The sequence below is a fragment of the Buceros rhinoceros genome, unplaced genomic scaffold (genome assembly GCF_000710305.1).
Source record: "Buceros rhinoceros silvestris isolate BGI_N320 unplaced genomic scaffold, ASM71030v1 scaffold34645, whole genome shotgun sequence".
Classification (NCBI taxonomy): domain Eukaryota; kingdom Metazoa; phylum Chordata; class Aves; order Bucerotiformes; family Bucerotidae; genus Buceros; species Buceros rhinoceros.
In genome coordinates, this window is record NW_010412870.1 from 12,634 (window position 1) to 33,743 (window position 21,110).

General features: G+C 41.3%; 1 protein-coding gene across 1 annotated transcript; it reads right to left on the reverse strand.

Moving 5' to 3' along the window:
• Window positions 1-1,931: 1,931 nt before the first annotated feature.
• On the reverse strand, window positions 1,932-19,450 carry ACSBG1 (acyl-CoA synthetase bubblegum family member 1). The gene is made up of 11 exons (XM_010136549.1): window positions 19,260-19,450; window positions 17,596-17,716; window positions 16,061-16,141; window positions 13,161-13,310; window positions 10,482-10,658; window positions 9,805-9,986; window positions 8,506-8,739; window positions 7,763-7,980; window positions 5,158-5,297; window positions 2,663-2,909; window positions 1,932-2,008 (listed from the first exon to the last, which is right to left on the reverse strand). Exons 2-11 carry the CDS (start codon window positions 17,635-17,637, stop codon window positions 1,932-1,934), a joined length of 1,548 nt encoding a protein of 515 aa, XP_010134851.1. The 5' UTR covers window positions 17,638-17,716; window positions 19,260-19,450.
• Window positions 19,451-21,110: the final 1,660 nt, after the last annotated feature.

A 21,110-nucleotide genomic window follows, 5' to 3' on the forward strand; every position in this document is an offset into this window, starting at 1 on the left:
AATTATACAAAATTACTTCTGCTATATATTGTATGGGGAAAGTATCAACTTTGAAAATTTATATTAAATATTTCATAACTTCTGCTAGAGTGCTTTCTGTGTTGCACTTTTCTGCATAGTTTGTTCAGTGTGTCTTACTGTACTGACTAGTAATTTTATGCTAGAAACTCGGAATGTAAGGGCCTGGTCCTGAATGGATTAAGACAGATCAAAGGTTTGGTTCTGGTGCCTATGTTCCAGAAATACATTTCATCCCTGTTCAGGGGGATCTGAGGCTATTTTTTTTCCCTACTTATTAAGGTTTATGGACGCACAAGAAACTCTTGCCTCCCTTCCTCATGACATACAGACAGTCATAGCAGTCGTTCTGATCTGTATGTCTTACGGTACGTTTCCATTAGTACATCCTGCAAGGAAATGTGTGTTTTAAAACCGCTGGCTATAGCGCAGGATTATCCCTGCGGCCAGAACCAGGCTTCTTAAAGCTTAATTCTATTAATAGATATCACTCCACTTAGTTATCTTCTATTAAGACTGGATAGGCTGGTTGTTTCAGAAGTAAAATCAAGTAACAACTTCTAGTGTCACTCTGGAAGAAAGAATCACAGCTTTTTTTATACAGTTTGAGGAGGGACAGCAAGCTCTATTCCTTGTGCACTCTGCTGTTGGTGAAGAGGACAACGTTTCTTTCTGCGTTACAAGCTGCTGCATCCTTGTTTCCTTTAGCTAAATATTGTTAAAGAACTTCTGAATTACCATTGCGCACAAAATGGGGAAAATAAACTTTTCAAAGTCCTATGGCTTGTTTTGTTTTTATAATCCTAGGCCGCTATCTTGTCTTAGGGGTTGAGCTGATCGTTGGTACTTGCAACAAACCTTGAATCTGTAAGTTGCACAAGAACGATAATGGAACTTTCACGAGAAAAGTATCCTATTCTGCGTGATTTTTTTGATCAAGAGCAGCGGCTGTAGCCCGCCTGCTTGTGTCAGCTGTTACTACTCTGCCAAAGATCACTTGCTAACAGCAGCGCTTGAGACCTAGTGTCAAGTATGTCCTTCACACAGCAGGATTTCATTTTTATATGGGGAAAAAGAAACGTAGCGCTCAGTTGTCAGAATTAGTACCCTGCGAATGCTGAAACATGCAGGTACGTACTGACACACATTGCTTCTAAACTCTTTTGCTAACAACAACAAAAAAAGTTCTGTATGGGATTTTAAAGAAGCTTCTATTCTAAACAGCACTTTAGCGCGGGAGCTCCTGTATTTCGACTTTGCCTTTCAGTCTTAGGGAGCAATTCCCCCAGCTTCTTTGGATTATTTGCCTTTTGGAGAAAGAATAATGCTTTTTTTAACGTGGATTTAAGAAATGATGAGCTGCTGTTTTCACAGAATTCTGAATTCTCACCATAAAAATGGAAGAGAAATGTCTTTAGGCTTTGAAATGTTCTTTAGTTAACAAAAAGAAACTTTTCTGGGAGGGAGAAAAACAGCCCTTTAGATGTTTTTTTGTTGTAGTTATTTTAAATACCACTGTCGTGATGTAACAGTTTCACTAAGCAGTACATACATAAGCTACAGGCGATGTCTTGTAGAATAAGAATAAAATTTAAAAAAGGAAGATCACTGTATAAAAACTTCTTAGGTGTCAGTTTAGAAGAATTAGTTATACCCACTATACAACAACAGAAGGATGTTTTTAATCTTAATCATTCAGGCCATAAAGTATTAGAAAATGGACACACGGCGTAGATGCTTCTGGAAGAAGAGGGAGACGATTAGGTGAGCAGCACTAAACATTAAACGGACACTGCAGTTTTCTAGTGATTCAGTTCAAAACCGAAACAAGCATAAATCTTCATTAATGCTTTTGATTAGGAAATACTTTCATCAGCTCACAGATCTCTCTTAATTCTTGGATGAAAGACTTCTTATTCTTCATAGAAGGAGTCTACTTCATTCCTGTATTTCTCAAGCACGGTGAGCCGTTTTAACTTCATTGTTGGACCTTAAAAAAGGGAGTTAGTCACAACAGCAGAAAGAGGAACTAGAATTCCTACTCAGTTTGAGCTGTGGTTCCTGATTTTCTATTGAAGAGCCTGTTTGGAAGAATATCTCCCACTCTTAAGTGCAGATACTTGCTACAAGTGAGAAGCAAGTATGGTATAAAAGGTAGCCTCCACCTAAGTATGAGGACTTCTACGGGACCTCCAGAGAGAGGGTCATGACAAACTACTACTACTACATTTTTCATTAAAAAATAAAGGGATGATGGTTTTGAAAGCTTTTAAACAATTCCCAGTTTATTCAGAGAGTCTGGTAATGTGCTTAGGGCTCTGTTGTCAGGCTTTCGCTTCTCTATTTTTCCTGAGAATTTTTCAGTATTGTTACTGGAAGTTATTAATAATGTAATGCACAAGGAATTAACCGGAATTGATTGATTGCCCAAAGCAATCTGCTATTTTATTGTAGAGCTGTACTCGTAAATGAGCACAGACTGATACATACGGACACAGCAAATCCTCCAGTTTTGTATTCTTTAGCACGTTCCTTTCCCTCTAGTGGCAGTACCCAGAATTTGGAATACAGAACTAACTGAATACTCTTGGATCAGCAGCCTCTCTGCCATGTGTACACCTCAGTATAAATCAGTAAATCTTACCTAATTCTCCCCCAGAAATGGAAAAATCTCTTGGAAGGACTATCCACTTTTGAATACAATGAACCCTATTAGTAGCGTTCTTGTTGACTTTGTTGATTCCCTCCTGAATGGCCTGGTAGATCGCCTGGTCTCTTGTAGCCACAATCTCTGACACTTTAGTGGCTTTACTACCAGTCTTCTGGCAGAAGTCTCTAGCTTGTTCAGTGAGAATGTCAGTGGGATCAGATGTGTCTGGGTCCAGCACGCTCTAAAATATCAAATTAAGTGAATCATCAGGTGCTCACTCTTACAAGGCATTACACATTTCTCTGATCAGGTCTTCCCTGACCGGTAAGAATCAAGAAAGCTCAGCATCACTCAAAGCCTTAAAAAGCAGAAACTCTTACTGACGATAGTACTTTTCTTTCCACTTGGCTACCAAATGCAAATATTTTTGCCTTGTATGCAGAGGACATTAACAAACTTAAAACACGTCGATGAATTAGGCAATAATGTCCATCTATAGACCTTGAATTTCTACCATATTTTCCAAATTGCTCCATTGTTACAGGGGACCATTTAGCTCATCATTAAATTAAATTACTGTGGTGTAATGTAAACAGCTTGAGACAGAAGGATTCTTTGAAGTTAAAACTTCTATTGTACCTGTAGATAGGGAGGATCAGTTGTAGAGGTAAACAACTTGAGAAGAAGTGAAGGGTCATTCACTATGGATTCACACACCACATAAAGTACAATTGCTTTACACAAAAACTACTTCTCCACCGCAGCCTACCACAGCAAAGCGATTGGTTATTCTGGTTTACAGCCCTCCTTTCTGTGTTTCAAATCACAGAGGAAGGTTTCTGTTGGAAAGTTTCTGTTATGAACTGGTTTTGCCTATAACAGAAACATTTGTTGGCTTTACTCATTTGTAGAACTAAAGATTATTATTGTGCTCCAGAAACTTCTCCATCATCCAACATTTCTTAATTAAAAACTTTGCACTTACAAAGTCTTATTATATGCACAGGAGAAACAGCAGTAAACATGTAGGTGTCTAGCAGATTTTCTAACCATAAGAGGTTTAGACAATCTTATGGTTTAAGATGTTGGCTCTGGAGCGGGGCAGGACTTTACCCTTCCTTCCCTTTAGCTTTTTTTCTCTTGGCATGAAAGGCTTTTTGCAGCCAGCATTGCGAAACCGCCACCTCGGGTTTGTGCCCTCCCCTGGAGCCGAGACATGTCAATCAACACCTCTGTGAATAAACCCGTAAATGCCGCAAATCACACGGCTTCCCACATTTCATTCAATGGGCGCCCACATTTCATTTTCAGAGCAGGAGAGACAAAGTGGGAGAGAGCTGCAGGAGTCATCCTCAAGCCAGGATAGTGAAAGATCTTCCGCACGGCAGGGAGCCTTTTCATTTTGCCAGTTACTGGCAGGGGGCAGTTAAGAAGAGATTTGCCGGAAGAAAAGGGGCAAAGGCGGCTGCAAGACCCCAACTCTGCAAGGAGGGAGAAAAAGCCGCTGGCAAGGGGAACGTAAGGAGGTTTCAGATGCCCGAGATGGAGGCTCTGCTGGAAAACGGGAAACCTAAAGCATTCCCCGGAGATCCGGTTCATCTCCCATTCTGCAGATGGGGAGAGCAGAGTGCAGAAAACAGCCCTTGGAAAACTGGTAACTCAAGCTTTCCAGCTACCCGGAGAAATGCTGCACACTGCTACGGAAGTCTGTCTTGAAGAGTTCAATTCTGAACTGAGGAAGCTGCGTTTCCCCATTCCGGGGTTATTCCTTAGCCTCCCCCGCTCCAGCGTGGATCGCGTGTGTGCGCTTGAGGTGATCAGGGATGAGTGCAGAAAACAGCCCTTGGAAAACTGGTAACTCAAGCTTTCCAGCTACCCGGAGAAATGCTGCACACTGCTACGGAAGTCTGTCTTGAAGAGTTCAATTCTGAACTGAGGAAGCTGCGTTTCCCCATTCCGGGGTTATTCCTTAGCCTCCCCCGCTCCAGCGTGGATCGCGTGTGTGCGCTTGAGGTGATCAGGGATGTGGAGTGGATGGATGGAATCTGTACTTATCTGTACGTACCTATTTATGTATTTATTACCATCTCTCTCTCTCTTTTTCTATCTCTGACCTACCCAAGTTCAAGTGATTGATTTATGGTTCTCATTGTTTTCTTAATTAAATTAATTTTCTTTCACCCCCTTAATCCCAAAACCTGCTCTGTGGTTTTCTTTGCCCAGAGTCCTAAGTCCCATTGTTTCTCCTCCAGCACAAACCCTTTAACTTTTCTGTTTAGCTCTCAGAGTTAACATCTCCCACTCTGAAACCTTCCGGTTTTTTCGAACCGCAACAATCAGGATTTGCTCTGTAGTTGCTATAGAATTTTTTTCCCTTCTAATGTCCTCCTATGGAATTTTTGGACTTCTTTTTAGAAACACTTCAAAATTTCTCTTTTGTTAGGTGCAGGTCTATATTTTCACTGAAATCAGTATTAAAACTGGTTTACCTTTAGGGTGAGCAACATTGACAAAAACTTCTTTTTATCTCCAATCACCATAGCATTACTAACAATTGGGAGTTCTTTTTTAACAGCATCTTCAATTGGAATCGGAGGCACGTTTTCACCTCCAGCTGTAATAATCAAATCTAGGCAAAAAAGAAAAAAGAAAGAAAGGCTATTAGTTAAATTCAGATAAATTCTGGTTAATGTCTGGAACAACCCACTTTTCTTATTCTGACATCAGGAATAAGAGATGTTTTCAAAGATAATGTTTTCAAAGAGAACAAAGCCTATTAATTAATTAGTTATCTTCAACGTAAAAATGCTAATATTTTTCAAAGAGGTGCTCCCTGTTCTCCCTCGGTAGAATATATTTGCTCCAGGTCATTTTTACACAATCCAGTAACAGGTTATTCTCAAGGCACTGTTGCATAATCCGGGACTTTTCTGTGAGCAATCATCTCTTCCAAATTAGCACAGGATTCACTCTCTATTTTATGCTGTTGCTATCTCACCAAAAGGCAAGTTCATTGTTAACATCATGATTAAAACTAATTCTTAGAGCCACCGAGAGGGGTCAGACAAAAATAAGTTACTAGTGCAGGAAGGCTCCATAAAAACAACATGGACAGAAGGGAGAGAGGAGAGTGAGGGAGAAGTCAAGAGAGGAAGTCTGCAGTGGAATTAGTGATCCCTGCCCTAGCTTTGACATGTCAGGACTACAGTGACAGACTGGCATCTTAGTATTTTTAATGTCTGTAAACAATGGTAGTGATACCTCGTGCTATTGCTGAAGGAATGTGAATTTTTATTTGAATGCATTAATTCTGAACTACAATGCATATATTCATTGGAGTTACTAAAAATTTGAGTACTGTCTAAGTACATTTCAACTCCTTGCTTTCGTGACACTGGGGACTTCTCCCTGTCCTCAAGTAACAGTCTTTGCAGCATTTCGGAACTGCTTTGACAGATCACGCAGACAAATGGTACACGCAGCCTTTGCGTTGCAGTGCAGCTGACTGTACGCTGAGGATCAGGTTGGTACCTCATTCCCTGTCAGCAATAAGCGTGAAGAATTCAGATGCAATCTGGGGAATAAAAACCCTTTCAGCATTCACAAGTTTGGGCCCTACCATCTCTATTGCTCCATGACCACCACGATGAGAAATAACTTCCAGTCTCTACTCAATGTTCTGGTACGGAATAGGCATTGACCTCACCACCATAAAAATTACTTCTCTCCCCAGTCAACACTGCACACATTTGAGGAAGCACAAGTAGCGTTTATAGAATGAGACTCTGTCAAACCGCAGATACATACCAAAGTTAGTTGAGATTCCACACTTGCCTAGGTCTATTTTTAACTTTTATTCGACCCTCCTTGTGCCTTAGTCCTGTCTTTTTCTTAGATCCTTTACCAACCTCTCTGGCACTCAGGTTTTCAGTGTCTGAGATGTCAGCTTTTCCCCAGCTGATCCAGACCACTGTAATACTTGTAACAATTTTTTCCACACTTCTACAAACACTGCCCCTGAATGGACTTCTCTAGCTTCCCTTTGTGCTTTGCAGCTAACGAGTCCTAAAAAGGAAGAAATTTTGTTTTAGTCAGTAGGAAAATTGCTTCTTTACTACCTTCTGTTAGATTTTACTGGACATCTATTTTATCCCAGACTGTACTCATCCTGTAATTTATACTCATCCTGTAATTCAGAGTAATTGTTATTAGTTCAGCAATCAAGGAAGATGTAAGTGAAATACACGTGTTATGATGGAATGAGACTAGGAGTTGCTAACTGCTATGCTAAAGGAAAATGAATCAGATAAGAAAGAAAGTTAAAATCAAGAGAGCTGCGTTTCGTCCAGGCTATAAACAGCACCTGCTTAAGTTCCGAGTCCTAACAGGGCACGATGTCATCCTACGACAAATTCACTCACCCGTGTTATCTCCCTGGTGATTCATCATATATTCTAGGGTGATCGTTAATTAATAGATCAGTTACATCTTGACTGTGACTAATCCCACTCTCTGAATACTTATCGTGCAAAAGAGCTTTCAAGTAAGGAAGTGACCAGTCTTTCTCTTGTGATACTTCAGTAATAACTAGGTTTATTGCTTTAGCTTTAACTTTCCCTTCTGCTCTTCAAGCTTCACTACTAGTCTCTGCAAACTCATCACCCAAAGTATCAGAGGAACCTAGCTCTGACCTACAGCAACAATCTTCTATATTACAGAGTTGTTGTATAAACATTCTAATGTGCAATTAAGACAATTTGCAAGATTCAAAAGGAGACTCAACAGCATAGAATCAAAAAAGACACATTAAACCCGCATTATTATTTAATATTACAATTGTAATTAATACTGAATAAAGGTCTGGGAGCTAAAAAGCCTCATTGTAGGAACTGAACCATCTCCACGAGACCAGGGGAAAACTTTTCCTGAAGAGGGCACACCATAGCTTCCTCATAGGAAGGTTTATTTGACCTTCCTATTAGGTCAATGCTAGTGGCAGTAAAGGCAAGGCACTTAATTAGATGGGCCACATCTGATGTGACTGAACAGTGCTGAACAGTTACCATAAACATGGAGCAAGATTTTCCTTGTTACCTTTAATTCTTCCAGTGACATAGAGAAAGCCATCCTTGTCTAGTTTTCCTAAATCTCCTGAACGCAGCCACCCTTCCTCATCAAAGGCTTCTTTTGTTTTGTCTTCCATATTTAAATAACCCATGAAAACAGTCCTTCCCCAGAAACAGATTTCTCCATTGCCTTCTGCATCTTCATCCACCAATTTCACTCTGCAGCCAGGTGCTGGTTTACCACAACTGTCGGAGAAGAGCAAAAAAGAACAACACGAGGAGCTTAGAAATACTAAACATAACACTGGTAAGATTTCTAACATGCCAAATTCCCAAACCAATCAAAATACTGGTGACTGTAAATAACACACTGCTGTCACGGAAAGCTACGGAATAGCAATTTGCTATGGCAGGTCCTTTATTAGGCTGTGTGAGCACTTCCCGGCTAGCTATCCCGCCCTGTGCTTCCTGGGGTTTTTCCCCTCTGTATCTTGCATTTGAGGTCTTACATTTGAGGTCTTGCATCAGATTTATTAACTGTGTTCTACACATCATGCTGCAGATCACTTTCAGTGCTCTTGGCATGGCATGCTCTGGAGGCAATGCGTTCACCTTCTGCCCTGGAAATTATTTTGCCTCCTGAAGTCACAGCAGAGAGGTGATGCATTGAGAGAACAATGAAAGAAGAGATAAGATCTTTGCTGAACTTAGTAAATACTCTTCTCATAGATATAATGAAACAGACCATACTTCAAAATAAAGTAAAATTACCTGTGCTGCCTGTAATTGTAAGGCCCGGATAGGCAATGTGGGCCTGTGGTCTCGCTCATCCCGTAGGCCTCATACAGGGTGATGTTCAGACCCAAGAAGAAATACAGGGTTTCTGTATTGAGAGGAGCAGCACCAGAAAAGTGCTTCTGACAGGAAGAAAAACCCAGCGCGTTGCGTACTTTTGCAAGCACCAAATAGTCTGCTAACCTTGCCCAGAACTGCTTTAAATCACTGCTGAGTACAAAACACACAAGAGAAGAAGACAGGAAGTCAGAGCAACCTATGAAATTTCCAAAACAAAGTTAGACACAACTTTTGCTTAGAGATGTATTTGCCATTTGGTTTTGGGTGTTGACGGAAATTACGTCAGTAAGAACAGGTTACATATTTGCTCTTTATTCATTTATTCAGTGTCTTCCCTTGCTAGTCAACTCCAGCTCCTGAGATGTCTGAACACTGCAAATACACAAAGAACCAATAAAAATCTGTTGTATAAACCAAATCTCTTATACTCCTGATGCTTTATCAGTTAAATGTGTCTCTGAGAAGCTATGCCACTAAAGCTTTGCAGGACCTGGAGATCTGCAGGATCTGAAAAGCTGAATGTTATCATTGCATGGTCTTTTGGAATACCATTTTCTGTAAGCAATTTCACACTTCATTGTGTCGCACCCTAAAGAACTTTGGAACAGTAAAGAATTGTGAATTAAGTTAATATTTGAGTTTATACAACATTATCGGGACGATCTTACGGAGAAAACCAACAATGCTACTCCGAACAGAGATGATAACGCACTTCAGGCTCAGAGAATTCGCGGGCGGTGCCCCTGAGCTTCCGTGTGGAGATGAGATGTCCTTCCTCACATGGTGCACAGCCCGAATTGTCAGGAGCCAGTCTGTCTGGGCTGTCCCCCCAAACTTGCCCCCTCTCATACAACTCCTCCAAATTCATGCCCATTCCTCACACCAGTAACTAGCCCTTGCAGTCACATGCTGCACTGCAGCAGGGAAGACCCCAGCAGAAAACCAACCTGTTCAATTCTCAGAAAAGACAGATCTGGGGGACAGAGTGGGAGTGTGTTCTCAGGGAGGATGGAGGGACACTTTTAACAGCCACCTGTGTTTAAGATCAGCTTACTGTAATTGATAACTACTCCCTACCTCTTGCACTGTATTTTCTGTGTTGCCAGGCCAAATTTTTCCCGTTCACACTTAACAGTTTCACTGATGCTTCATAGTTTATTACGAGCAAAAAGCTACTTTCGGGTTGATGGAAATCTCGGTCATTATAATACATACCTGCTCAAGCAGTTTAGGTTTCTCTCTAAGCTCACTGACATAGCCCATGACAGCATTTTCTTCTTCATAAATCCGGACTGAGCAGAAGCATCCTTTAATTTCTCCATGATCTTCTCCCATACTCGGGGAACTCCCATGTGAGATGTTGGCTGCACTTCTTTTAGTGTGTTGATCAAGCTGCCCTGTTAAAATCATTAAATCATTTCAAAACATTGTAAAACTCCACCACAGTGAGTAAGAGGTTTGGTGATGCAGCCTGCGTCTTGCAACACTAACACGCAGAACATCACTGAACATGCAGGATACGAAGAACTGATGAACCTACTTCAGTCAGACATGTGCACTAACGTGGACCAGCTCTGACACACTGGGAGAGGTGTGTATGCAAGAAGGAAAACACACAGGTGGTTTAGTATCTGCCTCCCTTCCCTCCAGAAATTGCTTATTCTTCTTTTGTTTTTACTCTTCTGCCTTAAAAGAACCTTACGGACCTAGGTTATATATTCCAATTGGAGCCTAGAGCACTGGATCGCAAGTCTAATGGATTTTATTTTTCTGTAATTCTTACAATAATAGACTCTCAATCTTCACCCTCTTCAAAGATCATATTCTCTCCTTGGGATGTTTTCCAAGAGGAACAAGTGCAAGCTTAATTAGGTACAATAAAAGACAGATACCTTCAGAGCATCTGGCTCAGCAAAGTAAACTTGCTCTCCCCATTTGATTCCAGTCCACAGGTCATATATCTGTGCAGCTATGTGGCTGAGTGGGAGATAACTGACTATCGACTCCTGCTGCACCTCTGCCGGCTGCATATCTCCTGCTCTGCTGCAGTGTGCTGACGTCCAAGTTATCTGTTTAAATGAATGATAAAACACATTAGGCATGGTGATTTGTTGTATTTTCTTTTTAACATAAACTGAGGATCCTTGCTATGCTAAGGTAACTGTGAAGAATCTGTGCTCACAGATATTGCTGAAGATGTTGCAATCTTTGACCACACACCAGACTGTCAGTTCTGAGGAAACTTGGCTGAAAAGAAGACAAAGTTAGCAGCAACAAAGACCGCAGATAATTTAAGCAAATGCATTCTTTCTGCTGCCTGACTGGGCTATGAATGCCATCAGCTCCCCATGCCCTACTGACACACTGAGCAGGGCAGCCATGGGCTGGATGGACAGGGAGTAAACTGATCTGCCCCTTCTTTTGCAGCTCTCCTAGTGTATGTACTTTCTATCAAGCTGGCACTTCTCACCAGTGCTAAGTCTATGCGTTCACCTGAAAAAGAACAGTAAATACTCAGTGATCAGTGAGCTCAAAGGACAGTTTAGTATCAAGCTCTTTGTCTGGTATTGATTATCTCCTGGCTAAGCACTAATGGGGAAGATAGCAGCTGTATCCTGCTCCTCTGCAAGCCTCTGGGATATTCCGCACAGTGGTTCACAAGTGACGTACACCCCACACCCCGCAATGAGCAGCACTGCATATGGGAGTATTTTTGAAGATGTGCTGCTTGCCTTCTTAGTGAAACTGGGTGATGTCTTCGCTCCTTCTTCCTAACTCCCACTCTATCTCAGAAGATGCAGTGTGTGTCTTCAGTATCAGAATATAGCATATGGAAGGCTCAGAAAAATATGGGACGGTATGAGGGGGAAGGAAAAAGATATATGTGCACAGCAAAAAAAAAACCAAACCAAAAAACCTAAAACAACACAAATAATCCAAAACAAAAAAACACCCACCCCCCTCCCTTTCCCTCCCACCCCCACAAAAACCAAACCAAACAACAAAAACCCCCTAACCTTTCTCAGACCTAAAACAACACAAATAATCCAAAACAAAAAAACACCCACCCCCCTCCCTTTCCCTCCCACCCCCACAAAAACCAAACCAAACAACAAAAACCCCCTAACCTTTCTCAGAGGAGTCTGTAATACAAAATGGGTAGGGCAGGACACAGAAATGAGAGTATTCAAGATGGCCTGGAGGAGGTACAAATCACATGCACCACCTGTTCTCACAGTGTGCTCCTGCCAGCTCCTTTTCTTTGTATTAAATCAGAAGGTGTAAGTGTACGTTTGGACTGAAGGAATACAGATTGCCAAGAGAGGTTGTTAAGGAGCAGCATGCTGTCAGGCCAGGCCACTCCAAGGTTAGATGGCAGCACTGGACAAGTGGCTATGGGAGACTTACACAGCAGGCAGAATGGGATGTCTTTGAGATGTGGCTATATCGATTGCTTATCCCCCAAGCCTTGCAGCACACAGGCACGCTCGCAACAGACCTGCATGGGTCATACATGACTGACTCAGCATTGGTTTTGCACACAGACAGTGGTAAACATCTTTTGACTAAAGAAGGCAGCAGCACAGCTACAGGCAAGGCATGTTTTCCACTGTTCATCAACACAAAAATAGCCTGTTCGTGATCAGCAGCCAGAAATAGTTTGGCAGCTATCGCGGAAACGACACCAGACTCCTTTGAGATAGAAGAGCACAGGATGTGCAACATCAGATCAGTCTTCTTGTCTACCAGGTCCTCTGTGTTCTGCTTCCAGGCAGGACTGTACTAACTCCGTACATTTGGGCACCTTGCTCCTTGCAGTGTGCATGTCTGCAATGGTTTCTATTTTATTTTAAGAGGGGAGGCCACTACTTAGCCCACACCTTTCACAGACTGTCTGGGTGTTCAGAGAGGCTCACTACCCCTTTCCACTCCACCTTAAAAAAAAGAAACCCCCAAACAACTACACTTCAGATCTTTGCTAGAAGACCTCTGTAGAAAGTCCTTTTTGCAAGTGACTTCGCTTTTCACTGGAAAATGTTCTGTTTGCAACAATGCAGGTAGGGCATCCTCCAGTGACAGATGTAGAAACCTAAGTCTAGGAGTACAATAACACCGAAGTAAAAGAAATCCCCACAGAACCACCCCCAATTTTAATAACACTTGCAAAAGGAGTCTGTCAGGCTGTTTTGACAGCAGCCGGCTGATGTGTACCATTTGTTTGTTTTAAGATGACCTGTGACATCACCCGAGAGACTTTATGGCAATGTATGAATTACATTTATGAACACATGCATTGATTCTCTCAAGAAAACCTGTGAATCCAAAATTCGTATTTGTAGCAATCTGTGCAACCTTGTGAAGTGCTAGTCTGATGGAGGTTCATTTTCACCTTGCTCATACTTTACCAGAAACAGCTGACTGCGTTTTGAATATTGCTGTGCAGTACACTATCCATGTGGCAAGAGCAGAAGGATTTCAGGGCTCTAGCATGCACCAGTCATTTCAAAACGGAGGAACAAATATCCTCACACAGGCTATTTTTATGTTATAAAAGAGTCTAAGGTACATACATTGTCATGACTCAGCATGGCTCCTTTTGGCTTCCCAGTTGTTCCAGATGTGTATATTAGCACACAGCATTGATTCGGCTTTTGGGAATTAATAATATCATCCAAAGTAGTATCAGATATGTCGTCTCCCAACGCCAGAAACTCTTCCATCTAGAACATGTAACAGAAAATACATGATATGAAATGGCTTCTTAGAAGTAGGAAAGACACAGTACCCTGTCAGTCCCCAAAATGGCAGAAAACTTCAGTTCCTTGCTCTGAACACGTTTCCAAGGCAAGTTTCCCCAGGTTTTGCCTATGTAAGAAATATGGGAAGACTAGCTTAGAACTTCATGTGTAAATCACAGACAGACTCTCCAAAACTGTGCTGCCATGAGTCTTTCTGGTGTCAGAGAGGAGAATGGTAATACTACTCCTCCTCCAAGGTGGATACCATGGACAAGCCACAGAGGTTAAAATTCTGTTACCCTCTCACACTTATGTTGAGCCTTATGTAAAGGAATCTGGATGTACTGTTTTTCGGTAAGGGTACACTTGTGACATTCCATCTGTAATTCCTTGTCTCCTATATAAAGACAAATATAAAGCAATTCAATGAAAGCTTCTTTGCAAAAGCAGCATTACCTGGACGTGTGAAAGTTTGCCCAAATTATCTGCTATTTTAGAGCAAACAGAGCATATGATGCTGGTCACAACTTCCATTCAAATTTGTCTCAATCTAGAATGAGCTAAACCTTTTATGATGCCGGACTTTTGTGCTGCAAAACTGGCCCAGAAGAATGCTGAGCGAGATCCTCTATATTATATTGGTTGCTCCCAGATACTTCTGTTGTGTGCACCAGATATGGGGCTCAGGGTACCATTAACTGACAGCTACGGTGTAACACATTTTTTTAAGAATGTCAATAACCAAACTGTCTGTTTCCCATTGGAATCGGATGATTCATACTGTGCTACAGAACTGTGTTATCCAAATCCAAGACGCACCACCTCCATTCCTCAATGAATTCTTGGACATCTATCTAGGACCATACAGCAGTGAAGGGGATGATGCGAAGGACAGCAAAGGTCAAAAAGAAGAGTCTGTGCTTGAGCAGGGCGTTCGTTGTTTCCTTCAGGCCTCTGTCATTGCCAGCATGCTACTCCGGTTACCACAGCCAGCCTCTGTGGCACTTAGACTTCCTTTCTTGGGTGGCAAGGCTATCCTAAGGATTCGTCATCATTTTTATACTTTCTTCTAGCAAACCACATCTCTGGAAAGAGATGCGGTACAATGCACAGCTCTGTAGCAAGTAGATGATATGTCACATTCTGTCCCTTCCCACAGAATGTGGCTGCATCAATTTCCCACGCTCCTGGAAAGTCCGGAGGTATCAAGGATGTAACTATTTCTACGTGACTTCGCAGTTATTCCTGTTTTCCTGACCTGTCTTCTCATACTAGAACGTGTCAACCAGTGTGACTCTGTTGCCTAGGCTTTGTTCACTGAACAGTACCTGCAACAGCCAGTGCTCCTGTTCCAGAGAGTGTGAAAGGTACGAACAGTCACACACTCACTACTGACTTTGCATTTGCCTTCTGGAAATGTGCACTGACCACGGAACTAGGGCTCTGCCCTGACTGCAGCGATTGCTCGTTACTTGTCAGCTGTCAGTGCCCTGTGGTTTGGGTGGTTTCCTTTACAGCAGGCCTGATAAACAATCATTTCTGCCTTAGGTGATTTGATCTCTCATTTCTCCTTTAGATGACATTAGTTATGGCAACAGGATACTTTCATAGCCACGCTTCTCCACTGAGAAAACATGTCCAACGTGATACCTGAACGGGGTGTTTTCAAATATATCCATTCTCAGGCATTTCGGTTTTGGCAACTGAACGCTGTTCCAGAATTAATTGTTAGCACCACTTCTTTTTACTAAGAAATATATACAGTACGATTTCCTTTGTATTCATTGTTTTATTGCACTGAGATGCAAGGCATATTCCACACCAGTACACAGGAATTATAACAGTAACTGTTGATTATTAAGTTATATGCTATTCAACACAGCAAAAGATGACTAAAACAAGTGCAGAAGACTTTTTTCTTGTGTACCTAAGCAACCCCTCAGATCATTAAAACTGCAAATATTTAAAAATATTCCTATGCTGTTCACTCTTCATTAACATCACCTTTTTTGCTGGTTGAAGCTTTTCAGTCTAAAATCTGATAATCTGTAGTCCGCTTTAAATGTTGATTTTTGTATTCTTAACTATTTTCAATTATATTTTCAAAATATATTGGAATAATATCTTCACAAAAATTCATTCTGCTTCAAGTCCTCATATTTCTTAATTTAAAGGCTGGACCTTCTACCACTCAGAAATTTCTGATCCTGGCTTTGTCCTTTTTTTTTCTGCTTTGTTTTTACCATGTGATATGAAGAGTCTACATATACTAAGAAAATGTGCTCCTCTGTGTAGTCTGTAGTTATTTCTCTTCACTCATTGCCTATCACCAGAAATATTCAGTGCAAACAAAATGAAACAATCATCTGCAAAAGTACAAGCATTTTCACTTTCCTGGATCCAGTGTAACCAACCACAATTCATTTTTCGCTAGCACCTGTGGACAACTTCTAACACCTGTAGCCTATAGGTGTTTTGTTAATCCCATCAAGCAGAAAGCCAGGGAGACACAGACAGACAGTTACATAAGGTAGCTCTAATCTCAAATGCCAAGTATCAAACATAAAGTTACGCAGAAATTGAACAGAAAAAGCTGATGAAGCCTTTGAAGGTGTTTGCTGCAACACAGCAATGTATTACAAAAGGCAGATACTCCACAGATTAAACATAGTAGGAATTCATCAAATATATAATACCCCACGAATGACACCTCTGTTCTAGTACTCACATACCGTATACAAATTTGGATGTCTCTCTGGAAGTGAGTCTTTATAGAGCACAACAGCTTTCAAGTGTGGCAAGTGATTCCAGATCTGTTGGATTTTTAAAATAAACTTTATTATTTATTATTCACATCTTGTGTGGGTTTTGTTCCACTACAATACTGCCAAACTTTAAATGGCTTGACAGCCACAAGAAATCTCCTGTTTATCATCACATATTCTTCCCTAATCTCAGAACCAACTAGCTCAACAAGGGGTGGCATGGCGAGGACAAGGAAGGAAAAAAAGGAGATGCTACACTGTCTGCTCTAGAAAATGTGTTTTGAGTCAAAAGATAAAAAAAAAAAATCTGAAATGGCTCCTCAGCATCCACTCGCATAATCACCAAAGGAACAGTCTAGGTCAAGCTAGAAGCTGACCCTAACTGTCGTGTTTACCAATACAGAGGAAGCTCCTCAGCAAAAACTGCTGTTAAATTGCTAAAAAAAGTTCTTAAAGGAAAGAAAGGAAGCCATATGCACGTTTTCAGGATAAATAAAAATATAAACCTGCAGGCTTCAGGCAGACGGCAATGGCTGCTGCTTTCAGTAGCTCCTTCTCTGCTCTGCATATCCTGCAGCAAACATTCGTTTCACTGAACTTTGTGGGACCCAGTGCCTCATAGACACCTTTGAATTAACCACATTCTGAACTGACTTGATCAACTCTTGCTAACACAAAAGCAGCAGCGTGATGGCCCCAAGCAGTGGCCCCATTATTAGGAGGATAACTATTGAAATGTTATGTTGTTATTTCAGTCTTGGGTTCTTCCAGATTAAAAAAAAGAAGTTCCAAAACACCCTCAGCTGGATAAAGCAGTGCTGGCCTGAGGTGACTTTTCTTTTTCTAGACAGAAATGTGTATGAATCAAATCCCTCAAGTTCTTCCATTTACATTCTTCTCTCCACGTTCATGACAGCACAGCCTCACGTTTAGTCAATGACGCTGCAAGAAGTCATGCAAACAGGATGCTTTTCTGGAATACTTATCTCACTAAAGCTTTTCTCGTGTCAACCATCATGCTATCCAAGTGCAGTAACCTCAACAGCTTTAGTGCTTAACTCTAGGGGTAGGAAAAGATGACATTTTGGAAAGAGGAAATTCTGAACACTAACATCCGTAACGTTCATATGGCAGACCTTCACAAACGTGCATCATCCTAATACCTTCCATTCAAGTGGTCTGTGCTTTTCCAAACAGAATCAGGTGGTGCCGTTACACACATGGGATAAAAACATGGTGTTTTTTCCCAGGTAAGTGTGCAGCAAACCAACCAGTGAGCTCTCTGCTGGAGAGGATCAGAACTGCTTAGATGTGAGCCACAGACACTGTAGAGAATGGAGCTGCAATCTACTCAAGATCCCAAACACCGGATAACAGATTTCTGAATAAGAACACTCCCATGAGAAGTGTCATGATACAGATAGTGAATGTTGTATTTGGGAGCAATACAGCACGGAGAAATAGGACAATTATGGCTGAGTAACCATTCAGCCACCCTGTACCTGCATTATCTTGTCCAGTTGCTTCTGATTTTCCACCACCATGACATTGGTTTTGCTGTCATGAGCAATGTAGTGGCAGGCTTCTGGAGAATTGGTTGTATATATTCCTGTGACAATTCCTCTGTATCAAAAGTGTGTATATATGTAAAAGAACATACATTTATATACATACATACACACACACATGCAGTTAGTATAAAAAAAAGAGAATAGTCATCAAAGATTGGACGAAAGCTTAAAGAGTATGAAGATGGAAGATGGAAGTAAAGAGCAGCACAGCTGTCATGTTTGTTTCAAGCATTCAGATGTACATTAGTACCTCTGACAGATGACCACTGAAAAACCTCATCCCTGAACTCTTCAGCAGAGGATGCTGTAGGCTACGATTCAGTATTTTAACCCACCTGAGGCTACATTAGAGTTAGCTCAGGAAGCGGTAAAAAAAGCCACTTATGTCCTCTTTCTGTTCAAGCTGCACACGGACAGCAGTCTGAATTCCACTGGCACAGAAACCACTTAAGAGGTAAAAATACAAATTGTACGAACAGGTATCAGAATAGTTAGTATTTATCTGTCACTTCATCTGCTTCAACACACCTTGCTATAGACAAATACCATTCAAACAAAACTGGGAGTCTCATCTGTTTCCCACACCTTCCAGCGATCAGGTACTGTTGACTCTCGCAGTCAAGCCCATAGCAAACAGGATCAGTTTACGAGTGTCTGGACTATTTTGGATTACTGAAAGCTATGGGACTCCACTAGGATGCTGAATGTGCTAATGGGTTGCAGCCCAGCTTCCAAGGTATGACACCCAATGCTAATTTGCTACATTTCCAGACCCAGCAAAACAGAAATCCCCAAATCCGCCCTCCCGCCTGCAAATCAAACCAAAAAATCTTACCCAGCAAAAACAGCTCCAACAGCTGAGATGAACCATTCTGGAGAATTAAATCCAAGGATTGCTACGCTGTGGAATCGTTCAAGACCAAGCTTAAAAATAACAGGCATAAAGTTATAGAATAGAGGCGCAGTGCTAACACATAGCTTGAAACATACACACCGATATAAACCATGGGAAGTTTTGATTTATTATTACGGTATTGACAAGACATTTCCATGCCCATCTCTGTGTTGATATCCATTACACACCAGCATCTATAAACAACTGACACGATTTAAACTTCCCACTACCTCCTCCTGTCTGGTTAAGCTCTGCTGTCCGGTAAGGCCTGAAAACCAGAACTTTTTGATATGAACGAGAGCATAATAAGTACTAATCTTACCCTATGTTTAAAGCGTTTTAAAATTTGTCTTTATCTTGCCAAATTCATGGCACTGCTGTTTTCACTGTTTTCCTTTTTTTAATCTTAAGGCCTTATGCTGAGCTTTGTACTGATATCCCAGTGAAAGCGCAAAGCACAGCAGCTCTTCACTTACAGTCAAGTTCCCTTGACTGCAGTGACCAAAACCAATTTTCACCATTATTATTTCAATAAAGAATGTGACCGATGATCTTCACTGAATGGGAAAAGCCTCTTATATTGTCTTTTGGGTTGTTTTTGTTGTTGTTGTCATTGTTCTGGTTCAGTGTTTTGTTGGTTTGGATTTTTTTAAGGAGACAACAGGGAGAAAAAGGAATTGGTTTTGTTTCCCACACCTACCTTCAAGAAGCTTTTGGCTGCTTTCCTGGAGAGGCAGTAATATTCTGAAAAAGTTATCTTCTCCCATTTTCCATTCTTTTTGCTGGCCAAAGCATTAAGTGATCCATATTTTTCCAAGCTCTCCTTGAACATCTGATGAACTGTTATGGGAGTCTGCGGACACGAGTTATCTATTCTCAGCCGGACTCTGCCATCGGCAAAGGAAGTCCACAGAGAACCTGAGAAGAAAAGCATTATCATCAGGGTATTCTATGAGTGAAAAATACTGTGTGACTGCGTACCACAAGACAAAGAGGATTGGAGAAAAACCCAGGACTAAGCACGACTCTGGCACCTCCCACCTTTTGAGAGAAGGGCTTTCCAAGTTTAAAACTATCAAACACGCCATGAAGAAAGAGAAGTTTTTATTTCTTACACTTTGTTCTGTGTCTTGAATAAAAGTGCCATTCTATAGATGCCGATCTTACGCGTGCTACAAGCACACTACCGATTCCAGAAGAATCTGTTTGCCCATGCTCAGCCCTGCACAACCCACTATCTTTTGAGCTAACGGAGGAACCAGTGAATTAGGTGTCTACAGAGATCTGAATGACCTGAAACCTCTGGTCCTGTTCAGCATCCAAGTTCCTTTTGCTTGTTAGAGCTCCTTCCTCTCTCCTTCCCTCCAGCTATTCTCCTTCATCATACCCCTGTTCCCCACTACTTCTCCCAGCATTTTTCCTCTGCCATCTGTCCTATGTAGACACACTCCACTCACTCCTGTCTTGCTCTATTCCATGTCAGTTTTCATCTTCTTCTGCTCTTGCCTTCCTCACTTCGTCTTTCTACCAGCCACCTTTTTTCTCTCCCCCTGTATTTTTTCTTCCCTTCCTTGACAGGACACAGATCCAGAGCACTAGTGTCACTTGGCTCTCACCACTTGTGCCAAGGACTGGGGCCGTCCCTGGCATTCACAAGGAATTACTGTCTCAAAGATTCTGCTTGGCTCCTGCAAAGAAACCGCTTGAGTATAAATACACTCCTTAGAGAATCTAGGGGTTAGTAATTTGGAAAAATTTAGGTGAATACTCACAAGGAAGACAAAGAAACAAATCTCCTATCTAAGTTAGTTCCCATGCTTCTGAACAAAATAGTTCAAGAACGAAAGTTTAAGAACACTTTTTCCTTAATTTATATTCATAAATGAAAAAATATTTTTAGCATAAACATAAAAAATATATATTCTACAAAGAGCTGGGGGGCAAATTTATGTCAGAATTAAAAGTAATAGAAAATACAATTTTTTAAAGTTTCTGATTCAAGTAAATAAGCACAATTGTCTTCTACTACATTTACAGAAACCCAAATCCAGGAAGAAAGCTCAGCTAGTATCTATACTGCCTCCTGGTACCCCAGTGGCTGAAAAAAAGCAGTTCTGGAGTGTTCAAAAAATGCTTCTCATCCCTCTCAAACGCTATTCCTCTAGCTGCTTCACAGAGGGCCTGGAAACTGCCTCTCAGCATTTCTGGCAATGTATGAACACATCCACCATAGCTGGATCCACAGGAGCGCTTTAGAACACACTGGCAGCCTCCCCAAGACGGGCTCGCAGTCTGCACAAACAGCCAGAGGCACAGCAAGCGATTGTAAGCTCACAAACGTACATAAATAAGCAAAAACAACCCAAACAAAAGACCAAAAGCAACTTTCTCTTGCAACAAAAAAAAAGCACATTACTTTGCTGTATAGGAAAGCTCTTTTATAATCAGCTAATAAAGTACAACTACTATACTGAAAAATACCAAACCCAGTCTAGTTTGATGTCAGGACTCTATAAAATTATTTGTGAAGATTTCACTGCCCCATGCTACG

What these genes read in the sequence shown, in the direction of transcription:
- ACSBG1 (XM_010136549.1), bottom strand. Translation starts at nt 17,637, where the DNA reads ATGGTGGTGGAAAATCAGAAGCAACTGGACAAGATAATGCAG. An exon ending in AACTGGACAAGATAATGCAG is followed by an intron (nt 16,142 to 17,595) that starts GTACAGGGTGGC and finishes AAAATCCAACAG; the next exon opens with ATCTGGAATCACTTGCCACA. An exon ending in CTGAGCCAGATGCTCTGAAG is followed by an intron (nt 9,987 to 10,481) that starts GTATCTGTCTTT and finishes TGATTTTAACAG; the next exon opens with GGCAGCTTGATCAACACACT.